At 37.5% G+C, this 19,851-nt stretch overlaps 1 protein-coding gene across 4 annotated transcripts in view; it reads right to left on the minus strand.

Annotated features, from left to right (window-relative positions):
• Positions 1–19,851, minus strand: part of OPA1 (OPA1 mitochondrial dynamin like GTPase) — a 50,269-nt gene that overhangs the window by 10,668 nt on the left and 19,750 nt on the right. For all 4 annotated transcript variants that reach the window (XM_021536862.3, XM_021536860.3, XM_021536863.3 and 1 more), the window contains 14 exons: positions 19,463–19,593; positions 18,870–18,942; positions 18,706–18,778; positions 17,841–17,956; positions 17,190–17,254; positions 16,521–16,597; positions 16,108–16,273; positions 15,452–15,604; positions 14,763–14,871; positions 14,057–14,136; positions 12,819–12,959; positions 11,384–11,500; positions 10,025–10,118; positions 9,597–9,707 (listed from right to left, as the gene is read on the minus strand). In XM_021536862.3, the coding sequence (XP_021392537.1) occupies positions 9,597–9,707; positions 10,025–10,118; positions 11,384–11,500; positions 12,819–12,959; positions 14,057–14,136; positions 14,763–14,871; positions 15,452–15,604; positions 16,108–16,273; positions 16,521–16,597; positions 17,190–17,254; positions 17,841–17,956; positions 18,706–18,778; positions 18,870–18,942; positions 19,463–19,593 (1,506 nt within the window). The remainder of the gene's footprint in view (positions 1–9,596; positions 9,708–10,024; positions 10,119–11,383; positions 11,501–12,818; positions 12,960–14,056; positions 14,137–14,762; positions 14,872–15,451; positions 15,605–16,107; positions 16,274–16,520; positions 16,598–17,189; positions 17,255–17,840; positions 17,957–18,705; positions 18,779–18,869; positions 18,943–19,462; positions 19,594–19,851) is intronic.

A 19,851-nucleotide genomic window follows, 5' to 3' on the forward strand; every position in this document is an offset into this window, starting at 1 on the left:
AAATTTTAGGAAAAAAAAATAAATTCAGCAGACAACACCACAATGACCCTCAAGTACAAGAGACATGGGTCTAGAGAAAGATTAATAGGCATTAAATATGTCATTATTCATGTAGCAGTTTATCACTATTTTTCAATGTCAACTTTAAGTGATAGACTTCTTTTAGTCAGTGACAAATGTGGTGAACTTTGTAAGGATCTGTTTTAGGACCTGGACATTGGTGCCTAACTCTTCATCAATAACTAAGAAATCACAGCAGACAGGCTTTGGTCATCTGGGATTCTTAAGTTAAGTAAACCATCACTCCATCACAGGATATCTGCAAGTGATGTATGTTCTCCCTTGAGCATTACTTCCCTCTGTGAGAAGATGCAGCTTTCTAAAGCACTTTCTGCCATGACACAAAGCAGGAACTACCTTATCTGCACTTTGACACACAGACCATCCTACACATTCTTCTGGTTTTAATTCATTAGTTTCATGCTGCTGCCTCAAAACTCAAGAGAAAAAAAAGAATTTGAACATTTAACCAGTGTCTTTCACATCAAAGTACACTTGCTTGGGTTGATTTCTTTAATTATCTACAGGGAATTAAAAACATGATAGTCATGCAAAAATTATTAATTTGCATTCTAACAAGAAGTTTGCAAGTCTACTGTGAGATAATGCTTGGGTTCAAAATTAGGGGAAATCAAAGACACGACCATACAGACTTGATTCCAAACACACTGTCCCCCAAGTTCTTGCATCATGGAGCACCAGGACCTCTACAGAGCTCAAAGGGAGCACAGGAGTCATGCTGCCACCAGCACACTGGTGACACCAGCACAAGCTTGAACTCATTAAGAAACAGACAGCCCACACTTTGTGACTGATTGAGATCAGGGCAGAAATGAATGTGCTCTAAATGACAAGCAGCCCCTGATAAGACACAGACCATACTAATGTCCTCAGGGAAGCTGCTGGCAGGGGACTGTGTAGCCAGCAGCTACCCTGCACATGCTTAGCAGAAGCTGGAGATCTGTTTGGTAATTTCCAAAGGGAAACAGCTGCTGTGCATCTCTCTGGTTAGAAGTTCACACCTTCTTCCTGGTGTAATGTTCTGCCAGCCCAGGATAAGATGAGTGTTCCTTGCTGCTATGGCCAGGTGAAAGGAGAATGAGATCAAAGCAAGACTGCTGACACCTCTGGAATTGTCTTACAACTACAAAGTAACCATATTTTACTTAAGTATCTTCTAAAACTCCAATACTTAGGCACTGTGGAAGAAATAAGAGCAAAAAAATAACCCTAATTAATCAGATTCTAATAAAATTACTCTCCATTTGCATTTCCTAAGATGCTTTCCTCTGTCTTTGGGCAACAGGTGTGACATTTGGGCACAACCTTCAAATATCTTGAAAGTGATACCTTTTTTCTGTATCTTGTAAACACTGAAAACCACACTGGTTCTGATTTAAGAACTACTAACTACTGTTTTTTGAGCTATTCTCTCTGCCACTAGTTTCTACAGGAGAATTACCTATGATCTGCTTATTTGAGAGATCTTTCCTCCTACATCTGAGTTTTGCCCCTATGAAACACTGTGACCTTTTTAAAAAAGAGTTAAAGCTCATAATAGAAGAGCAAATGGAAGTAAAGGCTTTAGAAAGCCAAGTCAAAGCCTGATTTTAAGGAGCACATGTAATCAACAATGTCATAAAGGATAGAGGTCAAATCAAAACACGACTGGCAGTCATCTAAGGAACTGAAATTTAATTAGGCTACAGTAATGACCATAGTATAGGATTACTTTCACACAACATTTTTGTTCTACAGCTAACAGCAATGAAAGAAAAAAAGAAAGAAAACCATGGAGCAAGTAATTATATGCAAAGTACTCTTCACAGACTTTACCCCCAACTTTGAATAAATGCGTAACAAAAAGGGGACTCACTTGGATTAAAACCAGTTTGTTACACAGAACAGTCACAACAGTACCCACTTAGCTTAGCCAAATCACAGGAACTTCAGGTCCTGAGTCAGCAACTTGCATATGGAAATGCCAACTGTAGCTTTCTACCTCCATTAAAATGGCAAGTTTATTATATGACTATATGATATTAAATCATTCATGCTCCAAGCTGGCAAATGGCTTACACTCAAAAGAGAAAAAGTAAATAAAAAATTTAATGCTGTGACTGAAAAGCAATGACTTTAGATATAAAACTTGAAAGTATTTCACTGTAACTCTGGTTTGCTTAGTTTTTATATGTTTTAGTCTTTACAAGAAAATAATTAAGTTCTGCAAACTATTACATTTCATAGCTTACAAACTTATGACAGAACTAAAACAAATGGCCCTAAGGTGTATTTTCTTCATGTGAGGGCTTACTCCTCAAATGTTTCAAAAAGCTTTTGTGCAGAACAAAGTCTCAGCTAGCCCATGACACCTGTACAGGTGTCAGCATTACTGACAAATGAACTTGGAGGCTGATCCATTCACATTAATTCCTAGCAATTTCAGAATCAAGTTTCCACAGGCATTCCCACCTCCTGCCAATGACTCTCCTGTGCACATGGTTTTACTTATAATTTGGTGAAGAGCTGGGTTTTCTTTTCCAGCTTGAGAGGACACAGGATATTGGATGAATGGAATGCTGACCTAGGAAAGATGCTTTGTATGTACTATGTATTGTTTATCCTGTGGCTTTGCAACATTCATAGTTTTGCTGTCCAAAAGGATTAAAAGGATGAGAAATAAATGAAGATAAGACATATGTATTTCTTTTGGGTCTGTGAGATTTCAACTCTAGTGAAGTGAATGGCAAAGTTCCTGCTGCCTGCCTGAAGCTTGGATTCACCTGAGGCATTCAACATCTATGTGCACCACCTAGCATGCTTTAGGTGCTACTGCAATAGGCAGAGATGGCACTTAGCTTTAGGATAAGACACTGGAAGATCCACTTCCTTTCTGAAATGATTATAGGATCCAATTCCTAACAGTCTTTTCTTAATAAAGCTTACTAAACTAGTACTTTCCATGCAGTTGTTAACCAGAAATGTGCAGCTGAGAAAAAAAATGAATGTCCTTTACAATCTTCATAAATTACATGTCATACAAACATACCAGAAAACGCCGCAGGGAGAGCGGAGAACAAGAGGGACAAGGAGAGGCAAGCGCATCTTCCTGCCGGCGGCGGGGAGAGCCCCGGGAGGAGCCCCGGGAGCAGCCCCGGGAGCAGCCCCGGGAGGAGCCCCGGGAGGAGCCCCGGGAGCAGCCCCGGGAGCAGCCCCGGGAGGAGCCGAGCAGCCCCGGGAGCAGCCCCGGGAGCAGCCCCGGGAGGAGCCGAGCAGCCCCGGGAGCAGCCCCGGGAGCAGCCCCGGGAGGAGCCACGGGAGCAGCCCCGGGAGCAGCCCCGGGAGCAGCCCCGGCCCCGGGAGCAGCCCCGGGAGCAGCCCCGGGAGGAGCCCCGGGAGCAGCCCCGGGAGCAGCCCCGGGAGGAGCCCCGGGAGCAGCCCCGGGAGCAGCCCCGGGAGCAGCCCCGGCCCCGGGAGCAGCCCCGGGAGCAGCCCCGGGAGGAGCCCCGGGAGCAGCCCCGGGAGCAGCCCCGGGAGCAGCCCCGGGAGCAGCCCCGGCCCCGGGAGGAGCCCCGGGAGGAGCCCCGGGAGCAGCCCCGGGAGGAGCCCCGGGAGCAGCCCCGGGAGGAGCCCCGGGAGCAGCCCCGGGAGCAGCCCCGCGCCCCCGCCGCGGCCGCGGGGCGCCACCGCGCGCTCGGCACCGGCACCGCCGGGGCTCACCCCGATGTCCGGCCCCCGTGCGGAGAAACGGCACGTCCAGAACAGAGAGCCGGCCACCAGTGAGGTATTTCTCCGAAGTGTTATACTGGGAACTCAACATTTTCAACAATTGCCATTGTGAAAAACGCATATTTTACGATTGGCTTTTCGCAAATGTTACAATGAATACCATATGCGTAAAGTTAGAAAGTTGTGCTGTACTAATTCTCTTAAGTAGCGTGTTAAATATAGTTTTAAGTTACAACATAATGTTGAAATAGAAATCTGTGATGTAGGATTATTTTACTAGCTCAAGCAAGAGATGAGATAATCAAAAAGCTCTTCACACGGAGATGACAGTAACTTGGGGCCCATGAAGAGCTACTGCCTCCTTATCAGGAAAGACAAACATTCTTCCACCTTCTCTCCATCTTGACAGAACCACCAGGATTAAGGAGAAGAAGTTGACAAAAACCAGAAAAGTTCTTAATTTGCAAGGAATTTATGCATCATGTATGAGATATATGAATATGCAATAGGCTATTGCTTTTAAGATTATTCCTTTTCGTGACTTAGTGTCCAAGAGCATCCAGATGTCCGTAATTCTTTACTTTTTATTGCCTTGTAATTGTCCTAACTCTAAATTTTATTACTCTAATCATATTACTATTTTTATAACCATTTTATTATTATTAAACTTTTAAAATTTTAAAAACCAAGTAATTAGCGTTTTTCACACCATGTTATAAATAGTCTACAGAAGGGTATGATTTATCCACATGCTATCAGGTATTTCTGCTGAAATTACTAGTCTGTCATTTGTGTTAAAAATAAAACAGCAGAAAATACATTATTCATGTATGTATTTCACTTATGTATTATTTTCCTTTAAAAAAGGTATCGCCCAATAGTGAAGAACATAACTAAAAAGATACAGTTCTAGGGAAGGTGTGACTTCAAATAATTGTCTTTCATAAACAACCAACCAAGCCGCCATTTTAAAATACATGTAGCATTTATAACCTTCAATAACTCCAGAGGCAGTCTGCACAAATGTTGGATATCATTCACTTTGGAAAGTTAAACACAATTACAGGAGAAAACAGTATGAACTTGCAAATGTTCACTGATAAAATTAAAAAATATATATTGACTCATCCATTTTCAAAGGTACTGTAGAAATAAAGGGTAATTAATATCTAAAAAAAAGAGCAAGTGAAAAAGATTTGTGTAGAGGTGCACACACTTGTGTGTAACACCTGCAGTAATTTGAAGGGACTGACTTGCCACCATTAGATTTTCCCTCCAGACGAAAGCTGTGCCTTAAAGCCTGCAATGCAAACAGGGCAGTCTTGCCAAGAGGCTTTTCTGTGAAATTCTTCTTTTAAAATATTAATGTTTACCATTGTACTTTTAGGTCCTTCTATCCCATTTTACTTCTTATGGAACACAGCATATTTAAGATACTGATATAGCTAAGCAAATACTTAGTTGTGTGAAATATAAATTTCAAATCAAAGTCTTCTGTCCCTCAGCAATGAGCACAATCAAGATGCAGGTCCCAACTGGAAAGTAAATGTAATTCCTCCTATTTCTGGTGAAGCTATCCAAATCAGGGCTGTGTTCCCCAAATGACAGACAACTTTGGTGAAGAACTTCAATAAATAGAACGCCCCAAAGCTGTGAGGGAGTTGTGAACAACTGCATTAAAACAGGCTCCCATCAACTACTGAATAAGCCTAAAGTATCCAGTTAGACATGTAAGAGACTGATAGCAAATTACTATTGTTTCTGAATCCTCATAATAAAAAATAAACATATCTCATCTGCATAAAACTGCACCTACAGTTTTAAAACATGACAAGAAAAGTATCACGGCTGTTACTTTTCACACAAGAACTTGGCAGTTGTAGCAGATAGACCACTGCACCATCACCTCACTGTTCAGTAATAGGCAAAAGAGGAAGCAGAATAAAAGGAATTACTGTAAAAAAAAACAGAGTAAAACTCAGAAAGCATCATAATACAGGTATATAAATCCATAACATAGATACATTGCAAATAATTTGTGCAAGGTTTGCTCTTTCACCTCAGAAAGGGTTTAGTGGAACTAAGAAAGAGGAAAAGAGTGGCAAGGCTGATTGAAACCAGGAAACAATGTCCACGCAAAGAGCAGCTACTCCGTAAGAACTTTTCAAGTCAGAAAAAAAGAACATCAAGTGCAGGTAGCATACATGTCTGTGAAGTCATGAATGGCAAAAAAAAGAAAAGAGAAAGATTACTGAATGTTTTTCACAGTGCAAGAACTAAGGAGAACCAAATGAAACTGGCAGGTGGCTCAGAAACAAACAAAAGGAAGTACTTTTTCTCACAATGTGTAGTTGAACCCTGGAACTAATTGCCACAGGATGTTGCAGATGCCAAAGTTTACATGAGTTCAAAAAGCAATTAGAGAAATTCACAGGAGGAAAAAAAAAAACTCCATGAATGCCTATTAATCACAAAGATATTACCTCAGGATTAGGAAATCTTGGAACCACAGATTGTGGGCTGCTGTGAGAGCACAACAAGCAAGTACTACTGTATGGTTATGCTGTTCCCACGCCTGCTCACTGCCAGGGTCAGGACTCTGGGATATATCAACCACAGGTGTATCTTTCAGTACAAGCATTCTTATAGAGTGATTGCATTTTATGACATTTTTGAACTAAATTTTCACAATTCAGCTATTCATATTGTCCTCTGCCCCTTTTTGCACCTTATGATCCTTTATTCCCAAAGGACTGTAATCCTAGGGCTTCTTTATTTCCATAAACTTAGTAACCATTCACTGGTACAATTATCATGACAATACTTAAATTAAGGAATACATCTATGTTACATTTAAAGTTATTTTTTAAGAAAAAGCAAACCTCAGTACATTAAAAAATTAATTTGTTTCAAAGATCTGTTTACACTCTTTAAAATACCTAGAATAAAACTTGCGACATGAACAGTGAGAAGTAGCAAGACTCAGGGCATAAATGTCATACAAGGAATATTCTTTTATAGGATTAAAGTACCATTCAAGGCTGTAGAACACAAACAACAAAACCTGTTCAAGTAAGTTTTGAGTCCTATGTGAGTTCTCATCATCAGACTCAGTCACCCATGTTAGTAACATCCAGTAACCAGTATCCTGAATAAACAATAAAACACTTTCAGTGCTTCACCACTAAAAGACTGATATAACAGAAGTGTGACAGTGTTCCCATATAACCAACATCAAGAGGTACCATCCCAACCTCAGGTATATAAATAATTTACATTTGCAAGTAGAGTTTCTAATCAGGAAGTGAATCCCAGCTCCATATTTACAAATTTAGACTGGAAATTAGAAGTCTATTTGTAACCACCAGAAGAATGACATCCTGGAACATGTTTTCAGTGCCAATAGTGAGCCCCAACAAATAACTGATTTCAAGACAGAGCTCAAGATATTCGAATCAGCTGGGTTATATAAACACAGCTGCATGGAATAGAGACTGGACTTCATGATTCAGGAGATCACTTCCCTTCCTAATTAAAATACCAATACTTTATGAATGTGTGTCTCAAGAGTCAGGATTTTTTCCTTTAGGAAAGTTCTGAACTTTACTAAGTGCTACAAGAAGGAAATTACAGCCATCTGAGAGTTCAATGCCCTATGCTATCAAAATCTGTCTCAGGGATATTAAAAAAAAAGTCTGTACCATAGAAAAGCATTCTATTCACCAAGGAAAAGGCAAAGAAACCCCCTTTTTCAGTCATGTTCCCATAAAAATCACTTAGCAATAAAAAGCATGCAGAAAGAACACAGCTGATCTGAGTACAGAGCTAAGCAATGGTATTTTTAATATCTTCCCACAGGTACAATAAAGCAGAACACATCATCATACATTGTTTTGTACCGAGTAACAATTATTTCTTTAGAATAATGTGTGGGGGATCTATGACCTCCTGCATTTAAAGAAATGCAGTGCAGTGACATGTTTTTGCTACACAGTAATTTATGAAATGCAAACTACACACTTCAAGAATTTATACCAGTGCACTGACACCACAGGTTATGAACACACACAGGCTGCTCCTACAGGTCTAGTCTTAGTTTACAAAATAATGACCTCAGCTGCCACTGCTTTGAAATGGGAGCTTATTACTGAGGCTGGGGAAAAGCTAAGTTGACAATACAAAAATTCTAAGTCAATTTCAGTGCAAAATAAAGACATGTTAATTTAAACATCATGGACATGTTAGGGTTTTTAAAATTTGTTTTAAAACGCAGAATACTTGAGGATAAATCAAAACCACCAAGGTTCACTCTATACCAGCGTTTGTACAGGAAAAAAGCCCAAAAAATTCAGCATCCAGCATCAAAGCAATAAAGCATGCAGCACTGCTTGAAAAAGAGAACTTCCTCAATAAAAGTCTACATCCTACTATGCAGCTACCACTCGTTTTACCTCAACATATTTAGAGAGGAGGAGAACCTCTTATGCTGTAAAACATGTTCCACCTACTCTAAAAGACTGTTTACATAAAGGTTGATACAGGATTTCAAAAGCAACACAGGGTGTTTGGAAAAAAATTATGTACCTATCATGAAAATTATGCAGTCATAGCTCCTGTTTCAGAGATCAGTCAAGAAAATCTAGGCAATTTGCCCTAGATCACCAAAACTCCTATTCACAATTCCAAAATATTAAATTTTCTAAAAGAAAACAAACACAATTCACTGGAATTTCTTGGAGGTATTGTTACCTCCAAGTAAGACAGTATTTTCAGTGTAGCCAAACCAGCACTATTAAAAATACCTAGATTTTGAGTTTATTTTACGCAAAACATTTACTTTATATTACATTTTGGATGTAAAAAATGAAAAATATGATTCATACTTAGGTAACAATAGCTATTGCAGGCTTCTCTGTCCCACTGAACTCTGGATATAAGAACTTTCCTAATGACTTTGCTAATTGAAAGAAAAAACACTGATCACAATATTAATTTATTCTGAATTAAATATTCCAAGTTACATTTTCAGACAACAATTAGTTTCTACATCAGACACATGATAGAGGTCTAAGAAGAATGGTCACCTGTGATGTGAACATGCAGGTATTTATGTAACTACAGGAACTTCATTTATCACTACGTTGTTTGTTTGTTTTTTTTTTTTTTTTCCCTTTTTCCCTTTTTTCCCTTTTTTTTTTTTCCCTTTTGTTTTTTCCCCTCCCAGACCAGGTGCTCAGCTGGGGTTTAAGTGGAAGTCTCACAGAATGGAAGAATTCTGCTAAAAACCAATGGTATGTGTGCAAGACGAGGTCTATCGCATAAAAGTCAGTCTAAACCTTACTGGATGTGCAGGCAGACAACAGGAGACAACCTCAACCTGGACTGTTACCTTAAAAATTTTCACTGTTTAAAATTTTATTATATTAATCATAAAACCCTAATGGCTTTTGAGCCCGTTTTGAGTGACCCAGAGCATTAAACTCCTGTAATCTCTCTGGAAGGGGAATCTCCCTTTACACATTACTCTGTTTTAACTCCATTTTTTCAATATATTTATGTAAGTGAAGTTACATCTAGTGTAAATTATATTATCACACTATACTACCCATTTCCACCTTAGAATCAGTAAGATCTGACCGTATTTAAGAAAAAATCTGCATGATATTAAATAAATGCCAGCGCATTGTTCATGTGCTGTTCATGTTTTCAGTCTGTGAAAATATTCACACATTCAATATTTTCAAGGACAATGGTAGAATTTGCTTCATTTCAAGCTCATTCCAAAACACTGTAGAGTGGGTACTTACTGAGATCCTCTGCAAGCTGGACTCTCTTGCCAGTTAGGAGCATCACTTTCTTTTCATTGTCTTCAGCAAAATCTTCAAGCACTTCCTTTACATTCTTCTCCAAGCGCCTTACTGTAAAAAAACAAAATATCAAAGCAAGTAAATAAAGTTGAGCGGCAACACTTTTGCAACTCCAATGACCTGAGGACAGAATTACTGGAAGGTCTGTTGTAGATACAATACACATTACCATACTTATTACTCTGATAGGAAAAAAAGCAAACTTCTGAACACAGAAGCCCCTTCTTTGGGCCATTAAAACTGGAAATTCTTTGAGAAAGGTTTTTAAATTTCAAAGGGTATATCTCCCCTGTAAGCAAAATTATTATGGGATGATTTTTTTAGGAGACAATTTTTTGTTTCATGCCCTTCCACTGACTGAGCCTTACCTTCAGTGTTAGTGAGCTGCTGCCTCAGTGTATTTGCTGTAATGGCCAGCATTCGCTGTATTCGCCAGAAGAGGACGATGTCATTACATTCAAGCTGAAATGACAGAACTTGTGCTGTCAGACCTCTGATGTCCAGAGAGAATCCTACACACACAAGAATCTCTTGACACTTTTAGCAGTAACTGTAACCTCATGTGTATATATCCAGACCTTGCACAAAAATTCCACAAAATTACTGGGGTAGGTAGCAAGCAAATACATCAAAAATACTTCACATCATAATTGCGTCAGCCTTATTTAATGCACTGCATCACTTTCACATCTGCTATTTTCAACAGAAAGAGCTGTATGATGGGAAACCATGGAAAAGCAATTTGCACATACTTTATGCAGGCTGGGGAGTGTAACCTAATGCTCACTGGAACACCACTGCTGGTAGAAAATATACTGAGAAACAACAGCTGAGCTCCAGGCTGTGCCTCCCTGCATGACAAATGCTTCTGAAGACAGACCTAAGCCAAGGGTTGTATTTGTTAACAAGAATAGAAAGTTCCTACACCTGCAAGGACGGCAGGAGGGAGCATTAAATTCATATTAGGGCACCTTAAAAAAGACAGGAACGTGATTAGGAGTTTAAGCGTCATGATGAGGCCGCTCTCCATATTGTTACCTCCTTCTCTCTTATCTCTTACAGGTAAACGTATTTCTAAAGTAACAAATATTTCTGGCTTCATGGCTCATTAAGAGAAAAAGTGAGGAGCTCTACCTTTCCAGCAATTTTTCTTTCATTTAAAATGTAATGTTAAGAAAATAGTGTATTCTTTGAGTTATTTGATGTATACAGTCATTTATTGCACAAGCTTGGGTTCACAAAACTGGAAAAGTTATTTATAAAGACATGTTTGGAAACTTCATAGCTGTCCATTTTTTTCCCACTGATCACACATGATTTGAAGCATTAACTATAAACATTTACTGACCATAGTTTTCCTGTAAATCCACAGGAATGTTTTCTAAAATTTTTTTGTATAAGTGAAGCAAACAACTATGAATGGGAAAACAGGAGAAATGGCTATCAAAAACATATCAATAGCTGCACATTACTGGTTTTCACTGCATTTGCAATACACATCTATTAGAAACAAATGTTTAGGTCATGGCTGATACCTAGTGGTCATTTTACATAATTACCACCAGGATATAATTTTATCCATTACAAGCTTCACGTAAAACATGGCTGAGAACACCAGCTATCTGGTCAGCCTGCTTTGAAGTATTTTTAGATTCTTTTTTCAACTGAAATAGAAATATTAAGGCAAAACACCAGTGTTGATGAAGAACATCTGTTCTTTAATTTACCTCTGAGTCCACAAAATGCCTCTGATAATAATAGAAGCCTCTTCGACATAGATTGCAGTGACTCAAAGCGGACTTCAGGAAGTATCTTCTATAAATTTGGTGCCATGTGTCTTTAATCTAGGAAAAGAGTATTTAAATTAGACAAAATAAATAAATACATAAACTCACTATCGTGCTTAGATTAATGATTGCATTTAATTTTAAAATGTAACTCCAAATTCCACTGTTCCTATCATGTAGCAGACATCTAAATATTTCTCAGCAATTTGTTGGCAACTGGAATGTGATTAATGTGCTAGTTACACTTGGCAAACACTACAGATGACTTGTCAATTTAAAAACCTAATCTTCAATGAACATAACTCAATGCTTAAAAATACTGTTTGTGGCCAAAATACGTTAAAATTATATACTAGCAAACATTCTTTACATTAACACTGAGAACACATTTTTGAGTTGTACCCATTAATTTACCAATTAAATCAGATTAAAGCTTAGAGAAATATTTAATGGGTCTTACATAAACAAACATTTATAACTTTTCTTGATTAGGCTTATTATGTTTTAATTCTTCAAAATTAAACATGTGTATCAAGAAGCCTCTCTGGAAAACTCATAAAATATAATTAAGAAAATCAGTTGCTTAGCTAGAAAAAACCTCAATTTGCACTCAGCCTCCTCATGCAGAGGACGTGGATCATTACTATGTCCTTTATAAAAAATGGTATGTGCTGCATAGGAAAGGAGTAGCAGATATTAAAACAACTCTTCTTCCTAGAAGAAGTGCATTTATTAATGGTGCAAAGGTAGCCAAAGTTATTGCAGAAAATAAATCACTGCTATAGAAAATCTACATCTATTACTTATTAATGTCTGAATTTCCATTTATTTAAAATCTCACATTTAATTAGATGAGAGGTCTAATTACCCTTAGAGGCCTTTCACTGCAATGAAATATAGAATTTCCCAGAACATTTCAGATGTACAATACAATCGCTTGGAAAACTCTAAAAATCCTGCCTTCTTCTAAGTATTTAAAAAAAATTTTCACTCTCTTCCTTGTACCAATGACCTGCCAACCTCACATACAACCACACTGAAAGCTTTAAGATACACAGTATGTTTTCACTGTAACATGCTCACAAAGGCCTTGATTACACCTAAACAATACTTTCTAACCAGCTTTGTTACAATGTAGGCAAGAAAATCTGCTCAGCAGATTCTGATTCCACTCTAAAGGGAGAGATTCCAAAGCATTTGTCTGCTAGCCAACAGAAGTGTGTGAATTGCGTGCAAGCAGTCACTTAGTGACTTGTTTGGAAACATCTGCATTACAAACTCAGTATTCAGATGAAGTCTTTTCTTTGGCATCTAGAAAATATTCAGGATGTTCACAGGGGGCTTCCATGTGTCCCGTTATAATTCTGCATCTCACCAGACATGGATCCACTGCTACTCCTCTTGCTTCCAGATTCTTTCTGACAGTCGTCACTTCATCATTTGCCAGATAAGCTGGATGATCTTCATTGCACTTGATTAATTTCTCAAGTTCATGTTTTGTTTCATTACGAATATTCTAGGATAGGAATGATTAGTTGGAATTTATTACTAGTGACTCAGAGATCATCAGCACCTCCTCAATAAACACTATTTGCTTAGTAAGCCAGGGCAGAAAAAACCTCTGACACTATTAACTATTACTTTTAAGTTACTTCAAAAGGAATTTATGCAAAGACACATCAAATATAGCATTTTAATGGATAATTCACTGTCAATTCAATTTTTTTCCCTTTTCATTATACACAGAAATGCAGAACAAGAACAGAAGGGTGAAAAAAAAATCACAGGTGTTACCCCCTTTCCCCTACATGAATATCTGCTAGCAGGTTTCATATTCATATACCACTTGTGACACTCATTAAAATTGTAAATTTTGACTATTAGTTAGCAGGAACTCTCCATGAGCTGATACCTTTAAGCTGCCATTCATAAAAGTCAACTAATAGAAGCCTAAGTCACTACCTTGCTCCAGTAGCTGGCTGCAGATAGGTGACTGTAAAACTTCTTTCTCTGAAACAATTACTTCCTACTCTATCCTTTTAAATTCCGCTTACTTCTTTAAAGTATGAATCAGTCTGAGAAACTGATATAAAAAGCCATCATCTCTGGGCATCGAAAAAAGGTGCAATTAAAATTCAAAGGAAATTTCCAAAAGTTATGAGGAAATGAGAGGAGATGTTATGATGAATATGGCCAATCAGAAGATACAACTGTGATTACAATGCAAGTGATAATGCTATCACATGTTAATTAAATCCAAATACAGCATGACAGAAAACTGCATCTGACTTCTGTTTAGAAGGCAGGCATGAAAAGTATAGAAGAGAATAGCCCAGTTTCCACTCCTTTCATTGATTTGTTTCTATTGCAAGAACTTCAATACACAGGTCAATGACATAACAGCAAAGATGTAATTCAGATGAAAAATGGAAAACAGTTCACAAGTTACTCTGTAGATGGAGCATGGAAAAAGTATACTAAATTCTCCATACTATTTAAAACAATGACAAGTGAGGTTTTTTTTGTAGTCATCTAGATAGTATAAAGAGAATTGGTAGTTTTGAAAATTTATTAAATAATAATTTAAATTTTTTATTATTTTTTTTCTTTTACCTGTTCTTTGGTGCGGCTTACCCAGTACAACCATCTTTTTTTCCAGCCTGGACCCACCATATCTTCAATAACAGATTCAGCTGAAAAAGGAGTTATGAAACTAACTATCAAACAAAATACATGTAATCAGCCAAATTTATACTTCCAAAATTAAGTACGTGAGCAAGAATGAACATTTTATGTTGAAGAACATAAAATATATCACACTTAGTTAAGTCAGGTATATTTTACTTCAAGCAAGGGTTGACATATTTTACTAAAATTTAAAAAGTACTTCCAACTAGTAGATACTTTAAGAAGTACATAAAAAACACAACAACCCTCTACTGAGACAACCCTCCTGGTTCCAAGTCATGCATTTAAAAAAAAATCTTACCTTGGCTGCAACTTGCATCAAAACTGATTATGTTAGAAACCATAGACCAACTATTTTCCCTGAATTTATCCTGTTCTACATGTGAATTTAGACCATTTTTTGACTCTATAGATCTCTACTGCTTCTCATTCAGTTGCCTCATTTTAAGAGCAAGAGCATGAGAGCTTTTGAGGCTGTATCTTGCTAAATTTTCTATCAGTATCAGTACCACTGCAAGCAGTCACCACTGTGTCAGTTGGGCTGATACGAAGGCTGCCCTTCAGTGAAGCGAGCTATCAAGACTGGCTCAGATTAAAAAGGAAGAAGAGTGGAATACATGACACCACTCACTGTCTTTGAGCCGACTTTGGAGCGTCTCTTCCATGAAATGAATGGCTGCATCCCACTGCTGCTTGTCAGATATTGAGCGATCTTCTAAAGCATTGTGCTGGATCACCCGCTGCAATACACAATGTCACCTTAGCACACAGTAAAGCATTTATTCAGTATTCAGTTCATAACCCATTTTTAGTATTCTTTTCATTTTTTAATGTCTGCTAAAACAGATTATATTGGGCACAAACAAGATATTCAAGAGGTATCTTTCAAAGCACTGCCAAAATTATTTTTGTGTGCCTCTCTTTTCTACAGCCTGCATAAATAATGGAAAAAATGAAGCAAAAGATATGAAATATCTCTGGATTACAGAATCTATAAAGATGGAAATGAAATTATGTTATTTTATAGGGTACGCTGAACAGAACAAATAAGCTGATGCCAAGCAACTCTCACGCTTATGCAGCCAGTGGGTTATGAAGGATGTTCATGAACCAACTAAAACAGTTTTATTAGATACTATTTAGGGCAATAACTAATAAAAGTTAATAATGAAATGAGAAACACTGAATTAAAACATAATATAGAAAATGTGAGATGGACACAACAATAATTTTATGATTACAGTGAAAGAATGCAAAAATACTGATTATTCAACTCTAATAAAAACATTTCAAAGCAAAAAAAACCCCACTACATTATACCAGGCTATCTTCTGCTCTTTCATTCCATTTATGTCGCTTAATAGTTTCTTCTTTGACAGCTTGCTTCAGTTTATCAAAGATATCATCATGCTCTTTTCCTTTTTTTTCTGTCATGAAACGGGAAAATTCTTCTTGTAAAGTCTCCCATGCCACCTGTAAAGTTAGCAAACAGTTTCTCCTGATATGGGCCATTACACAATGCACCAGCTGATAAAGGCACATTTATTAGTATGAAAATCTGAAGACTTTCCAAAAAAACCATGCAAGCATAAATCACTGACTTTTCCTTTGCTGCTTTATCCACTACTAATAAAAGCAACACTAAACTTTGTGTTGTATCAAGCAGAATTCTGTTAAACTTGCATAAATCTATTAAATGTGAATATACCTACTTGAGGGTTTTTTTTAACATTGTAAAAATAGGTTTGGGTTTTTTCTTTAATAGGCAAAATTCACCAGAAGAGCAAAATACAATGTTTTTGTTCTGAAGCTTCTGGGACATCAAGATCTTGCCAGCCTTTTCTGACATGTAGGCTCGTTAAAAGAACTACAGTCAGCCATTCAAACACCACCTTACTTCTCTGGAATTATACTTTCATTTCAAATTTTTATTAAGTTTTAATTTGATTTTTTAATTTAAATAACTCAGTTCTCACCTCTACTGCTTTATTAGGCAGTTGCTTGTCAGTCCACTGCTTCAGTTTGATGTCCACAGTGGTGTTAAACGTCCCTGAGTTTGCAGTCTGTGCTGCTGGCAGGTATATGTTCTCAATCACATGAGTAGATACCCTTTCCCATAAAGTCTTCTCAAGCATCTCCTCCCTAAAATGAGAGTTAGAACACATGCGATGATTTCCAGTACACAAGTGACTAATAGGTGTGCATTCAATTTGTTAGGAACACAGAAAACAAGACTACAGATCACAAGAACACAATACATTGTTCAAGAATAACAGTTTCTTACTTATAATTGAGAATGTTGTTTACTAGAAGTGCATTTTAAAGGCAAACTTCTCCTAGTAAATTATGCAAAAAAAAAAAAAAAAGAAATTAGAAAAAATTACTGTACCAGTGCTTTGGTGTGACCTGAGTCAAACTTATGACTTCATCAAGAATCTCATTCTTTGCTTTCTCAAACAGTTCATTCTGTGCAAAAGGAAATAATAAGATTAAGTGTAGTTTGGTCATGTCTCCATACAAAAAGGAAAAAAAATCCCAAAACTTTTCTTAAAGGCCTTTAAGCATCAAATGATACCTCCTGGTCATGTTCTGAACAATGTGTGTGCATATCACCAGCTACCCTGGTTTACCTTACATCTTCCCCTCCATCTCTTGCATGCCTTTGTCCAGGCATGGCATTTCAATATTCAGGATCTCTATAAAAGAATTACAAAATGAGATCCCAATTGTTTTGTTATTCTGTCTGGTAGACCAGGGAATGTAACTTCTCTTTGCCAGTTCTGTCATGATCACAAAGAAACACTGACCTGTCCCTGGAGGCAAGCTAGGTCAGGTAACCGTATACTAGAAGAGTGAAAGACTTAAGTGCTGAAGCATCACAATTTTGAAGAACAGTATTTCCTTCCCCTATAATAATTTACACTGTCCTAACATTTTGAAATGTCAGTACTTTAGGTTAACTTTAAGAAATCTTCATAAATGAAATTAAAAGGCATAAATTTTAATTCATAGTTTTCAACCCTTTGTAGCACACAGTAATAGCAGTAGTGTAATTTACCCTGTCAAGCTCTCGCAACCGCGGGTAATTGTTCTTCCATTCTGTCTCAAGATTGAAACGTGTGGCTGCAAAAATCAGAAACAGGGCCTTGTTTTTTTAATTGTCCATAAGCACTTCATAACTACCTTAGAAGTTCAGCAGGTCTTAAAATTGCCAAAAATGCTGGTTATGAAAAACTCTACAAGAACTTTAAGTGTGTGTGCAAATAAGCAGAATTTTTTTCTGTCTATGCCAAGATACTCTGTCTACAAATTGCAGAATTCATGCATTAAAAAAGCACAGTGGAGTCATTCAACTTCCAGCTCTGCCCTGGCTGACCAGATGGTACCTTTATATAGGAAGCCATTCTAAACATTTTAATCCAGTGGAAGAACTGTGTTTTGCCCACAAAAAACCCCCAACTTGATTTTTATTCTTCATACTTTTTTACTCCTTTGGTTTTTAGAGCAAGTAGTACTTTGCAACATAAATTACATTATTTTTAGTTTTTGTCTAGAAATTACCTGGGGCAATTAACCATTACTGGGAAATGTTGATCATATCAAACATATGAAACAATTGCCCAAGCATGGAGGCAAAACAGATACAAATGGGAGAAATAACTGTCTAATACAGGTTGCTATTTCCCTTTTTTTTTCAAAACATGTTTACCTTTAAAAGCATCTGCTTGCTGCTCCACAGACTCTCTCACCATTTTCCAAAAGCAGTCTGAGACAGCAAGACTTAAGTTCTTGGTTGTTACTTGATGTGCTTTCAGCATACTTGTCCTGCAAAGTAAGACAGTGAGAGGAAGTTCTCTGTTTACCTATGCTTTCAGGTCCCCATTTTCTCCTCTCTAGAATAAAGCTTTGCTTCTCAGAGCAGAAAATTACATGTAACTGTGTACCTAACACAAATTCCAGTCTCTTCCTCTAAAATATTTAGTGTAGATCATCACTAAAACAAGGGGAAATAGTCCCAAAACAAAACACAGGAACAAAAAAGCCACCCTAAGTAAGTTTTTATTCTACAGGTTGCAGTGCAGGTACTACAGTCCCAAAGATTATGTACTGTACTTTCCTGAGGAATACCAGCCTATGAAATCAAAACTCCACTCAGTGAGCTTCCCTCAGAATACAAACTAACCCTTTGAATACAATATGGTCACACCAAGACAACTGACGTTTAGAGGCACTAACACTCACTTTTGGGCTGGATTCACTTCTCTCAGCTCTAAGTGCTTAGACAGGCTGAAACTTAGTTCTTGTAGAGCTGATGGAGAGAGACACAAACCTGGGAAGAGTGGCCCAGAACTGCAGTGGAATCAGCTGCTGCGTGAAGATGCCCATCTGTCTCCACTGACTTACATTAGGAAACCAGGATAAATTGGTCACCTCAACATGGTACTTAATTTAAGCATATTAAATCTCAACTAGTGCTTCCACATTGCAATCCTTTTAAATTCCAAAAGAAAAACTGATGCTAGCATTTACCAACACAGGCACATTTTAATAGAAATAACAAAATAGCAACATACTTTAAAAGCTTTGAATTTTGAAAAAATTCCTCTTCATATTCTTTAATAGATTCAATGCTTTCACTGCTGTTTCCTGCAGAAAGAAACGAGTGCTGCAACAGTTCCATTTAGACAGCTTTCTGGGTTACCAAGGACAAAACAATCAGAGCTAGAGCTCTCTTTACCTTTTCCAGTAACAACTGCAAAATAACCCAAAGCTTTCATGGGGAACAGTTTGCCTTCAATGATTTGCTGGATCTATGAAAATAAAGGATTAAAAAAAATCATTAACTTTGCACAGAGACATTCTCTCCTTCAGCACAGCTTTAAGGCCAGATCTAATCATAGCTGTGCATAGACTACAGCAGGAAGCAGGTTGTCATGAGACTATATGAGTTTTACTGAGGTTGAAAACAAAAGAAATGAAAAAACTAAAGGCATAAATCTAGTAAGGCAAAACACAGCAGAACACAAAACACAACCAAAATGCCTATATTGGAATATCCTTAGCCTTTTTGGGAAATGGAACTTGCTCAGGTCACCTTCATGAAAGGAATCAGTATTATAGCAAGCTGAGACTGAAGTTCCATAGCTGATCACTAAAAGCAAGGCCTGAGAGAGATTAAAACAACCACCAAAAAATCATCATACTGAATAGAGAAATAATCACTCAAAACTATCTAGAACACGCAGGTGAGGTCCAATATCTCTGCCAGCATCTCAAGTATTTTACCATGTGTGACTTCAGCCAGCATAACATGAGAGAGTTTCAACTCACCCTGTTTGGACTAGCCACATTCTTCTCTGCAAGATCAACCTTTGTCAACACAAATATTGTCCTTTTTCCTTGGGGATCCATCTGGCTGACTAAGTCTGTGACAATACTGCGCTCTGCATCTACTGACCCATCTAAAATAAATACAAAGTTTCTTTAGGGACTATGCAATCTAAAAGTACTGAAAACACAGTAGCCATCATCAAGTAAGTTTCACATTACAAATTTAACCCAGTAAAAGTAGTTATGTCCCATTTTTGGATACACATAGTGGAAAAATTGCTTTGTTCCCAGAATCAAAACAAAGCAGTTCATTGTCGTTTGGTAAGTTTTCAACAAGTACCAGCTTAGTCAAAATATTCAACATTATATTATGCTACCTCCAAAAGCAC

The sequence above is a fragment of the Lonchura striata genome, chromosome 10, assembly GCF_046129695.1.
Source record: "Lonchura striata isolate bLonStr1 chromosome 10, bLonStr1.mat, whole genome shotgun sequence".
Lineage (NCBI taxonomy): Eukaryota > Metazoa > Chordata > Aves > Passeriformes > Estrildidae > Lonchura > Lonchura striata.